This window comes from Asterias rubens, chromosome 8, assembly GCF_902459465.1.
Source record: "Asterias rubens chromosome 8, eAstRub1.3, whole genome shotgun sequence".
Lineage (NCBI taxonomy): Eukaryota > Metazoa > Echinodermata > Asteroidea > Forcipulatida > Asteriidae > Asterias > Asterias rubens.
Genome location: NC_047069.1, coordinates 830,415 through 842,783, shown reverse-complemented (window position 1 = coordinate 842,783; position 12,369 = coordinate 830,415). Strand labels below are relative to the sequence as shown.

The 12,369-nt window shown below is 38.8% G+C and overlaps 1 protein-coding gene and 1 long non-coding RNA gene across 3 annotated transcripts; both read right to left on the bottom strand.

Moving 5' to 3' along the window:
• Positions 1 to 842: 842 nt before the first annotated feature.
• Positions 843 to 2,844, bottom strand: LOC117293906 (gastrin-releasing peptide receptor-like). Its single transcript, XM_033776384.1, has one exon. The coding sequence runs from the start codon at positions 2,717 to 2,719 to the stop codon at positions 1,595 to 1,597; it is 1,125 nt and encodes a 374-aa protein (XP_033632275.1). The 5' UTR covers positions 2,720 to 2,844; the 3' UTR covers positions 843 to 1,594.
• A 17-nt stretch (positions 2,845 to 2,861) lies between these two features.
• Positions 2,862 to 12,122, bottom strand: LOC117293905. Of its 2 annotated transcripts, none has more exons than XR_004519490.1 (3): positions 12,039 to 12,122; positions 6,367 to 6,465; positions 2,862 to 3,942 (listed from the first exon to the last, which is right to left on the bottom strand). It is a non-coding gene; the product is annotated as an uncharacterized LOC117293905 (long non-coding RNA). The 2 variants fall into 2 exon arrangements; XR_004519491.1 differs by having other exon boundaries at positions 12,033 to 12,114.
• Positions 12,123 to 12,369: the final 247 nt, after the last annotated feature.

Sequence of the window (12,369 nt, the reverse complement as noted above, 5' to 3'; positions counted from 1 at the left end):
ATTTTTGTAAATGCACAATTGCAATATCCACGAATATAAGACTTTATTTTATGCGATTTAACGTTGTAGAAACAGCGCCTGCACTGTAGCTCAGTTTCCGTACACTGGTTCGTTTGTAGAAATGTGATTTAACGACCTGGTTAAAGGCACTGGACATTGGTAATTACTCAAAATAATTGTTAGCCAAAACGTACTTGGTAACGAGTAATGGAGAGCTACTATAGTTTAAAGGCAGTGGACACTATTTGTAACTACTCAACATAATTATTAGCATAAAACCTTTCTTGAATACGAGTAATGGGGAGAGGTTGATTGTATAAAACATTGTGAGAAACTGCTCCCTCTGAAGTGCCATAGTTTTCGAGAAAGAAGTAATTTTACACGAATTTGATTTCGAGACCTCAGATTTAGAACTTGGGGTCTCAAAATCAACCATCTAAACGCACACAACTTCGTGTGACAAGGGTGGGTTTTTTTCTGTCATTATTATCTCGCAAGTTCGATGACCGATTGAGCTCAAATTTTCACAGGTTTGTTATTTTATGCATTTGTTGAGATACACAACTATGAAGGCTAGTCTTTGGCAATTACCAATAGTGTCCACTGCCTTTAACATATTGTGAAAATGGCTCCCTCTGAAGTAACGCGGTTTTGAGAAGAGGTACTTTTTAAACCAAATAATAAAATACTTCAGGCCTGAAGCCTTTTGTAGCCATTTTTAAGCATCTGAAAGCACATTATTTTGTGCAACAAGGGTGTTCCTTCGTTCAGTATTAATTTCTTGCAACTTTGATGATCAATATTGAGCTAAAATTTTCACAGGTTTGATACTTTATGCATATTTTGGGATACACCAAGTGATTATACATGGTCTTTGACAATTACCAAAGGTGTCCAGTCCCAGTGCCTTTAAATTGGTATACAATAATATGAATCTCTAGACCATGCAATACATAAATGGTCCACTTTAGCAGACCATTGGAAGTGACCCCTTGCACGACGCACAGCGCACATATCCCGCTCGCCATTTTGGGAGTAAAAATCGTGCACAAACATTCACAAAGGAATCAACCTCGTCTCCAGTGGTGTACGATCTCGTCGCGCCATTTTCTTTTTTGTTTCAAGGATGCATTGCTCGAGAGACGCGCATTGCGCGCACTGCCATTAGCCTTTTGAAGTATGATGGAAACCAGAGGAGTGCATTGTTTGGTTTGATTATAGTGTCACAGTATTGCATCCAACATCAAAATGGCTCATGGTCTAGCGAGACTGCAAAGGAACTGACTCTCAAATTGAAGGAAATGGTAGACGCGCATTGTTCTGAGGGGAATTCCGCGTTGTGCAAGGGGACTATAAGCATTTGGATGTGGTCACTCTAAGAATACACTGTTGGAATTTGGGTGTATACACCAACAACACTAACAGTGTCATGGTATTGTGTCCGTTGGTATTGTGTCCGTTGTGCCATACCTCAAAATCACTTGGTGTACATCGAATAAACTCAGTTTTAATAAAATCAGTCGAATATTGTCTTATTCACTGCAGCCAACTCGAAGTAGAAAACCGTGATTTTTTAAAGTGTTTAAAAGAGTCTCTATAGGCAATGCGAAACTTGCATTTCTCGCCTTGTCTTTTGGGTTTCGCTATTTTTGTGAAACCGGCTTTCGCCCGTGATATTAGTAGTCATGGAAATGCTTTTACCATACTTGTGTTTTTTCGATTTGTCTGGAAGACAACAACAGAATATTTGTCTGGCGTAGTATCTATGCGACGAGCTGACTGTGAACAAAATAATTGGATTAATTACCGGATTAATCCGTAATAATATTGTTGCCATATTGTGTAACACCTCGAACCAAGTGTGCAACTTAGGACAACAGCATTCCCAATAAACATGGAGATGATAGTGGCGTAGGAGTTCAGTTATGTAATACGTGCTCCACGTTGCCACAAACACAATAACGATTATGATAACAGCAACGGCTAGACGCACTCGCTGGTGACGCTGCCGCGAGGACACTCTCGAATTCCCCGCTCCGCTCGCTAAAAGATCGTTCCTTTTAAGCAGACTTTTTGCCATACAGCAGTAGCTGAATACTATGATACACGTTGGTGCCACTAGGTACAACGCTGCTGAGCTGTATACATACGGCGCGAAGTTTTCATGAATTATACTCACAGAGCAATCATATGTGCTACTACTGTGTTTAGCCATGATCAAATTAGGGGAAGAGACAGCAAATGCACCCATCCAGATTATAGCTATACCTGATATCACAGCGCATAACCTCTGCCGTCCGCTTCGCACACTCCTAAATGCTAAAGGCTTCGATACTGCTAAATAACGATCAACGCTCAATGCTGTCAGCGTAAGAATGGAAACGCCCATAAACACTAACTTGAAATATTCAAAAACTTTGCAGGCGAGATCACTCCGGATAAAGGCAAAGTCCTTGCGATTTTCGCCCAAGCTGCGTACGATCTCGCCGGGTATATACAAAAGTAAAAAACCCGTGTCCACAACGGTTAGGTTGGCGATGAGATAGTTTGGAACTGAGTGCATTTTTTTGAAGATGATCGTAAGGAGGCAAAAGTTACCTATAATCCCGATGATCAGAAAGATCACATCGCGGACGATAGGCCCAGCTTTGACAACATTAGATTCATTAGGGCAATGACTGTAATTTTGACAATCTATGCCGTCCATGCAATCAACCATAGTAAATTTGTTTGCGTGTACTTGCTATGACCAACAGCTAAATGGAAACACTATAATATTTGGTTTGCGGTAACACCATGTGTGTTTCTACTTGCCAGGTAGATTTTGTTCTTTAGAGAATTGTCTTGCTTTATATTCTACTACACTGCGGAGTAGATTTTTGGATTGTTGGGAGACTTCTTAGTTCTGAAAAGAACTGTCTTGCTTTTAAACTACTACCTGAGCGTAAGGTATGAACATCGACCGGGTCTATATAGCTTATAGAAGATCGTTATTAACTACACTACCACGTAGTGAATTCTTATTAGTCTCAACGTTTCGACTAGCTTGCTCTAGTCATCGTCAGGGGAACAATTTGAAAAGGATGGGTTTAACAGAGAACAATAAATTTACCATCAATTTACAGAAATGGTGTTCGTAAGAGTGTGTCCACACATGTGGTTCAAACCCCAATCAGACGGTCTTTGTTTGTAGTGTCGTGTTTGGTGTTTGCAAATCACAAAATATTTATCAATATTACCCAGTTACAATCAAATATATTAACAATAAGTGGTTGTGTACTATGCGGATGTTCTAAGGCCAGTCCCACATTTCAAAGAGCTGCTTAAGCACAACAAAGTAGCTCAGCACAATAAAATGTCACTTACTAGAATATGGTTACCATGTACAAGTTGTGATCGATATCCTGCTTAGTTCTGCTTCGCAGACAATTGTTAAGCAAGATGCTCAGCTTAGGCAGCTCTATGAAATTGGGCACTGGTGCTGTGTTGAAGGAGCAGCTATGTGACTGCTCTGTTCAGTTCTGCTTAGCAGACAATTGTTAAGCAGTACTGTTTTGCTTTAGCAGCTCTATGAAATTGGGCACTGGTGCTGTGTTGAAGCAACACTATGTGACGGTTCTGTTCAATTCTGCTTAGCAGACAATCGTTAAGCAATAATGTTCTGTTTAAGCAGCTCTATGAAATTATGCACTGGTACTGTGTTGAAGGAACATCTATGTGACTGCTCTGTTCAGTTCTGCTTAGCAGACAATTGTTAAGCAATAATGTTTTGCTTAAGCAGCTCTATGAAATTGGGCACTGGTGCTGTGTTAAATGAACATCTATGTGGCGATGAGTAGAGTTTAAAAAAAAACAGCCAGAAAAACAGCGGTTGTCTCTATACCTTCAGTACGCACTGTCACAGACGAAACAGGGTCGCCTTGTTCATCCAGAAAAGAGTTTCTGTTGAAGAGAAAAAAGTCATAAGTGGTGAAAGGGTTTTAAGCGAATTTTATTCGAAAGAATGATCGGGGACGATACTTTGCCTTTTGAGAACTATTTAACCTACACTATTTATAAAAGGACATTAACATTTTTAAGTTACTTTGGTATGTTAAAGGCAGTGGACACTATTGGTAATTGTCAAAGACTAGCCTTCACTGTTGTTGTATCTCAACATATGCATAAAATAACAAACCTGTGAAAATTTGAGCTCAATCGGTCGTCGAAGTTGCAAGACAATAATGAAAGAAAAAACACCCTTGTCACACGAAGTTGTGTGCTTTCAGATGCTTGATTTCGAGAAATCAAATTCGTGGAAAATTACTTTTTCTAGAAAACTACATTACTTTAGAGGGCGCCGTTTCTCACAATGTTTTATACTATCAACCTCTCCCCATTACTCGTTACCAAGTGAGGTTTTATGCTGATAATTATTTTGAGTAATAACCAATAGTGTCCACTGCCTTTAACATGTTTTTGTAAACCACTCATACATGGTACACGTTTCTATAGCACATGATTTGAATTTCAATCTGGAAGCTCATTGATTATAAATTTCATATCAGACCCTCTGCGGAGAGTATAGTACAGTCATATATACTGCATTTGTTTTTTGTTTTTTGAATGTAGCAATCAAAATTACACACAGGCCCGATTTCATTTGAAAGGCATGAAAAACAGTGCAATCCACACTGCACGTTTTAACCTGAAGTTAGAGATAAAAAGTAACTATAAATACTGAATGGTAAACTTGCAGGTACAACCATGTATAATATATCTTTAGTGGGAGTGTTGGCTCTGAAAAGAACCAATGTGGTCTCGACGTTTCAAACACTACATTCTGCTCGTCTTCAGGAGAAACGAGATACTTGTAATTTTGTTTTCCATTTCATAAGAACTCTATGGAAAATGCATGGATTAAAAAAAAGCGTGAAGTTGACCTTCGAACCCCTCTTTAATATCGGACATACAATATTTTGCACTGTTATTACCAAAACAAGAACTTTCTTTAAGTTTTTATATTAAAACCAATTTTTCATTTCAGGTGCTTGAAAGCAAAGGATTTCTAAACATGTAGTGGAGGAACCAACATTCCGTCAGCTGTTTCCGGATAGATGGCGACTAAACACAATTCACGTGGAATGCAGGTAGGAGCTGCACATGCAATTCATAATGTGTACTTGAACATTGTATTAAAGAGACACGTTGCCTTGGATAGGGCGGGTTGGTCTATGAAAAGTGTTTAAAACCGTTATGAAATGATGTTTTAAAAGTAAAATAATGATCTACACAAAAAATTACTCAAAATTGCGTGGTTTTCCTTTCATTTTGCGAACTAACACGGTCGGCCATTTTGTGAAATGGCGTGCGTGTTGGTTCACGACATCTTAAGGAAAACCACGCAACTTCGAGGCGTTTTGTGTGGATCACTGTACTCTACTTTTAAAACATCTTTCTAACCACATGCACTTCATAACGAACTGTTTTCAAACGCTTTTCATAGACCAACTCGCCATATCAAAGGCAACGTGTCCCTTTAAGGTCATGGATCGATTTCACAAAGAGTTAAGACTATTCCCAACTTAGGACTGTAATAGTTTCAAACTTAAGGTTAGTCCTAAGTTAGGACAAGGAGTAACTCGTGCTGACTTGAGTTAAAACTCTTTTGTGAAATCAACCCCATGCCTTGAATTATACGCCATGGCCTCCGTTGCCCCTGGTCTTGGCCTTGGTGCCTCTTCAAAGTTTTCCCATTGACTTTAAGATTTTCCAATGGAAGCGCCCTTTGCAAAACGAAAAAAAATTGCCTTGCCCTTTCAAAGATAAAACTCCAGGCATGTAAGGTGCAATTCCAAAGTAAGATTTGAGCCGGGGTGTAACTCGTCTGTGTGACCGTGCCTTTAGGATTGGTTCAATCACGGATAACTCGTCCTAAGAATTAATCCCAAGTTAGGAAGAGATTGGTGAAATCGACGGCAGTGCCTTTAAACATTAAAGGAGCACGTTGCCTTGGATCGGACGAGTTGGTCTATTAAAAGCGTTTGAAACCGTTTGTTATGAAATGTATATGGGTAGAAAGATATTGTAAAAGTAGAATATAATGATCCACACAAGTATCACTCGAAATTGCATGGTTTTCCTTTTACGTCGCGAACTAATACGGTCGGCAATTATGGGAGTCAATTGACCCCATAAAACGGCCGACCGTGTTAGTCGACAGGGTAAACAGAAAACCACGCAATTTCGAGGCATATTTGTGTAGATCATTGTATTATACTTCTACAATATCTTTCTAACCATATACATTTTACAAAAAACGGTTACAGAACGCTTTTCAAAGACCAACTCGACCGATCCAAGGCAACGTGTTCCTTTATTACCTACCTTCTATAAATTGATTTGCTCACTCGCTACAAAGTAGACGCTTTTGGTGTGGACAGTAACTTTACAGATGAAAATGAAGTTGTGAAACTAACCGTCAATCTGAAAAAGAAAAAAAAGAAAACACGTTTAAAATATCAAGTTTTAAACCACAAGTGAAACTGAAACCGACTTGGTGTATTTTTGTTCAGCCCCAAATTATTTGTTGGGGTTAACGTTTTGTATTTCAATTGGTCATCGAAGTTGCAAGACATAAAACCCTTGTTGCAGAAATGTTGTGTGCTTTCAGATTTCTAAAAAGGCTTCAGGCCTGAAGTCTTTTAATATTTGAGTGAGAAATTACACCTTTCTAAACAACTACGTTACTTCAGATAACGCTATGTGCAATCCATCTAAAACCACAAGTATTAAGAGATACATCGAGTGACGGTGAGTAGAAGCCGTTAAAACCTATTACGTTCAAATTGTTAACTCCTTCCTCGAAGGGATTGACAAAATGTTTCATTAGATTTTACGTGTGGCACCGATTGTGTTTTGAGACGCTAAGAGGTTTGTCACACGTTTTCTCCCCTCGGTCGGAACTGATTCATCATCCGTCAAACGTCTCCAGAGAATTTAACAACGTGTTCTCTCGAAAAATCAATTCAGCTGTTTGATAGATGAATAGGCGAGAGTGATATCTGGATTTTGATACCCATGAAAAAAATTAGCTTTTTACAGTTCCTTGTTGTGTGTGTTTCCCCATCAGATACGGAACATGCTGGAAACGCATGGCGGACAGTTTGAATGGACCGTGTTGGACGACACGCTCCATACCGTGAATGATGACCAGGGGACGGTCTGGTAAGTCCAGCGTTTTACGCAATTTCATTTGCTACGCTCCTCCCAAAACCCCAAGTGACGCTCACCCAAGAAGGAATTTGGGTTGGTACAAAAGAGGAGAATTAAACCTGGTCACTGCTAATTGATACATAGTATGATCAGTTTCAAACGAGTTCCAAAAGGAGAGGATCGTGGAACCTCCTTTCATCAATATCATCTGTCAAAGTTTTAAAACCTAGTTACCATTTGAGGTCTTGAACGAAGCAATCCCATTTGCCTAATGAAAAATGTTCCAAATGGGAGATTTGAAACGTGACGCATGGTCTTTTACGTGATGTAGTACGCGTCAAAACGGGTGTGAAAATCTACCTTCGATTCAGTCATTAAGTTAGAGAGTCATTCTTACTTGCGATGCCTCGGGTGACAGGTGTGAGAGAATGAAGGGGCAGGTAATTGATTTAAAGGGACCTGAAAATAGCTCCCCGGATTTTTACATATATGAAGTTGGTGGGTATCATATTTATTGCACTGGTTATTAGGTTTTTATTGCACGGCCAGTTATTAGGTTTGTGTACGACGTATCAATATATAGCGTTGTAGCCCGACGAAAATTTAGGAAAATCTAATAATGATGAAGGGAAATGAAGGGTTGTTAGGAGACGATTGGTGCTGCAAAGCATTTACGCCGAGAGGGGCTAAATTCGTAACAGTGGAACTTTGTTTTGCTCAATTATTAAAGACCGTTTCAATGTAGCGGTTATTTTGGTTTTCTGAAATGTTCAAGTCCGAGAGGAAGTGGTTCCATTATATGCAACGAAACTGACAAATATATCGTCCTGTTTAGTGGCCATGGGCTTCGAAACTCAGAGTGTTGGTTCAAATGTATTGTATTTTGCACGTGCAAAACATGCCTACTTGTAACTCGCGGATCTTAATATCGTGTGTCATATTGGTCGTAACGGCACCACAAAATGTTTTGAGTGCGTTCGATTAGCTTCCCCATGTCGACCCCGGTGTGCTCCTTTTGGTGAGCCCCTGACAAGAGCTAATCGATCGATCACTCACCCTATCGTGGTGACGTCATGTACCTTGGGCCAGCTCAAGTGATCCGTTCCACAAGCAGGGCACATTAATACATTTATTCATAAATGGAAAAATGCAAATACATTTCGGAGAAGGAAAGATAATATATTAAACCTTTCTCCGGTGGCTAAACCAATCAAACGCGACACATTTTTTTTAAGCAGGCTGCACAAAACTAAAATTGAAGTAAAAAAGGGGCCAAATCTCATTGCATTCTTTCCCTAAGGTTAACACACAGCATTATTGAGTTACAATCTCTCGGGAACTAAATCAAGAATCGAATTGTAAACAGGATGCACGTTTCCTGCTACGAAGGTTCGCTGTTTTTCAAAGAAGGTGTAACTTATTGCCGTTATTTCAATTTCCATAAATATGTAAAACGTGTCATTGGTTGAACGATCAATGAACCATTTTTTTAGTGAGAATGACACGTGTTTTAAAGCCAGTGTAACACTATTGGTAATTACTCAAAATAATTATATAAGCATAAAACCGTACTTAGTAACGAGTAATGGGGAGAGGTTGAAAGTATAAAACATTGTGAGAAACGGCTCCCTCTGAAGCGGAGTACTTTTTGAGGAAGAAGTTATTTTCCACGAATGTGATTTCGAGACCTCAGATTTAGAATTTGAGGTCTCGAAATCAAGCATGTGAAAGCACACAACTCCGTGTGACAGGGGTGTTTTTCTTGCATTATTATCTTGCAACTTCGATGACCGATTGAGCTCAAGTTTTCACAGGTTTGTTAGTTTATGCCTATGTTGAGATGCAGCAAGTGAGAAGACTGGTCTTTGACAATTACAAGTAGTGTCCAGAATCTTTAAGAATGGGTTTCGATACCTGTTTAACCATGACAATGAAATCCAACTCAATGTGAATGAAGATCTGTGTAATATGGAGCCGTTGCCTACAATGTTTTATGCTATAAACAGCTCTTCATTGTTCATTACCAAGTAAGTTTTTATTCTAACAATTATTTTGAGATTGCCAATGTTGTGCAGCGCCTTTAACGGATGTTCCAATTCAGTCGGCATGATCCAAGGCAAAGTTATTTTATAATTTTAATTAAAGTGTTTCGAAGCGTGAGCTCTCTTAAAATCCATAATTGACTTCTACGACGCCAAGATAACGCCAAGAAAACTTTGACCATACCGTGTGTAGAATTGAAAGATACACTCCAGCGTCAATACCAGCCTGTGCAAGCCGCAACCAACTTAATTAAATCAATGGTTCACTTCAATACGTAAGGCATGACTATTGGGACAAACTGTGTTAAAATGGCACTTTAGTAGCACATGTGTCATTCTGCGAACAAGGTCTTTACGATCCTTAAAGGCAGTGGACATGATTTGTAATTACTCAAAATAATTATTAGCATAAAACCTAACTTGGTAACGAGTAATGGGAAGAGGTTGATAGTGTAAAAACAGCTCCCTCTGAAGTGACATTGTTATCGAGAAAGAAGTAATTTTCCACGAACGTGATTTCGAGACCTCATATTTAGAATTTGAGGTCTCGAAATCAAGCGTCTGAAAGCACACAACTTCGTGTGACAAGGGTGTTTTTTCTTTCATAGTTATCCGACGACCAATCGTGCCCGAATTTTCACAGGTTCGTTATTTTATGCACACGTTGAGAAACACCAAGTGAGAAGACTGGTCTTTGACAATTACCAAATGTGTCCAGTGTCTTTAAGAACAAAAGGCCAACATTCAAACCGGAATGCCTTTCCTTTTTTGAGATTGCCTGGAACTGGCTGCCTGTAAAATGTCTCGTGTTACATCGGCCTTATATGTTTATTGGTCTTTGTTTTGTTCGTGATAATGATCGAGGGAGGGTTGGCAGCCCACACATTCTTAAACCTTTTGATAATAAGATTGCATTACAGAGCATTTCTTAAAGGCAAATTGTGCAAGATTTCTAGTAACTTTATTTGTATGTTAGTGTACCAGAATCTTATTTTATGAATAATAAAACATCGCCAGTCGTGTATTTTAATCGATTTTTATTTATTTGTTTATTTTTTAATGTTTAATGTTTTTAATTTATTTGTTTGTATATTTATTTTATTTATTTTGGGGGTGGGGTGGGTGAATGGGCTTTACTTTATCATTGATAATATTATAATGTCTAACAAGCAAATTATTTGTTCCCCTTGAGGTCTGAAAAAAAGCTGTTTGTCCAAACATACTGTGCAAGAATATTGAACTGATGGGTCATTGACATTCAACGTATCAGTTCTCTATGAATAAATATAATATCAGATTTCCAATAAAGGGGATTTTCCCTCAATATATTCCGGAATTCTAAAGGTGAATATACTATGTGCTCCTTCAAATAACTGCAGGTCATAATATTGCCCAATAATAACTTGTTTTGCATAGTTGCCGTGGTGAGATATCAATATATATTTGTTTGGTTTTCGGTAGCATTATTTGTATATCTTAGGTAGATTATGTTCTTTTGAGAGCTTGTCTTGCTTTATATTATACAACCGTGGAGTAGATTGTCGGATTTCGGGAGATTCTCAGTTCTGAAAAAAAAAAAGCTGTCCTGCTATTTTACTTCTTCTTGGGCGAAGGAGGTAAATTGGTCTGGACCGCTACTTTAGCTTAACTTCACTACGGCGGAGTAGGACTACGTTCTTTGTGAAAGCGACCCATAGACACGTTTGGTAAACTGTCAAAGACCAATATTTTCACTTGGTGTATCCTAACATGTGCATAAAATAACAAACATGTGACAATTTGGACTCGATTGGTCATCAGAGTCGCTAGAGAGTGATGAAAGAAAAAATACCCTTGTTAAACAAATCTGTGTGCTTTCAGATGCTTATATGAAAGGCTTCAGCTTGAAGTTTAATTAAATATTTGGGGAAGAAATTACTTCTTCTTCAAAAAAACTACATTACTTCAGAGGGAATCGTTTCTCGCAATGTTTTATACTATCAACAGCTCTCAATTGATCGTTTCCAATGTTGCGTTTGTCGTTACTCAAGTCGGTAAAACGGCGTGCATCGGAGATTAAAACATCAGGTTTTACATTCTATCATATGATGTTATTCTGACATACGTGTTATTCTAGGATATGATTTTAATAGATACAGACCTAAAACCTGTATAACGTGCGTGTGACTATTCAATCAGAAATCTGGAGCGGACGGACTACGTGGAGATATGAATAGAAAAAATATGTAATTCCTATTACCTGTAATTGAATTGAAATATCGCAGTATGAGATGGCTCACGTTTCCTGCATTATAGAGTGTGGCTATTGAACCGTTTCCCGTGCCGTGAGAATTACAATTGATTTTCGCTCGTTTAACCATAAATCTAAATTGCAGAATTTTGATGTAAATGGTTGATGGTTGCATCACACGGCTCACATGTAGGTTAGTGAATTATTTCGTTATGGAAATTGCTTTTCATTTCTTAGCGGTTAAGAGCACCGGGTTCAAACTCCGGTGTTTCTAATCGGCAGAGTGTGAGTTCGAGTCACAGTCGTGACAATTGTGTCCTTAAGCAAGACACTTAACCATGACTGCTTAGTAAAAGTTGTGGAGGTAGTGATTTCTGCTCTACCAGCCAGGCTTCTGATGGATGATACCCAAGACTACGTCCGTATTGACTGTAAAGGGGTAGCCCTGTTTCAGCCCCAGGAGTTGGTGGCAACGGCCCCTTGAAAAAGAATTTAGCCCACACCTCAAGGTGGCGTCAGGCCTTGTGTGTCTGGCGACTTGCATATAAAACAAAGAAATTAAATACCTATACCTATACCGTCGCACAAGCGAAAGTCCAGAATATATCAGTCCCTCGTTCTTTGTGAATTACTCGATCGGCCACAGTCGTACTCTGAAATTAAGAAACAAAAACAACTCGTTTGAACTTAAAGGCACTGGACACTATTGGTATATCACTCAAAATAATTGTTAGCAGAAAAACTTACTTGCTAACGAGTAATGGAGAGCTGCTCCTTGTGAGAAACGGCTCCCTATAAGTAACGTAATTTCTCACTCAATGATATTAAAAGACTTCAGGCCATAAGCTTTGTAATAATTCCTTACTCTCTTGTAACTTTGTATTTTAAATTGATTTCATATAC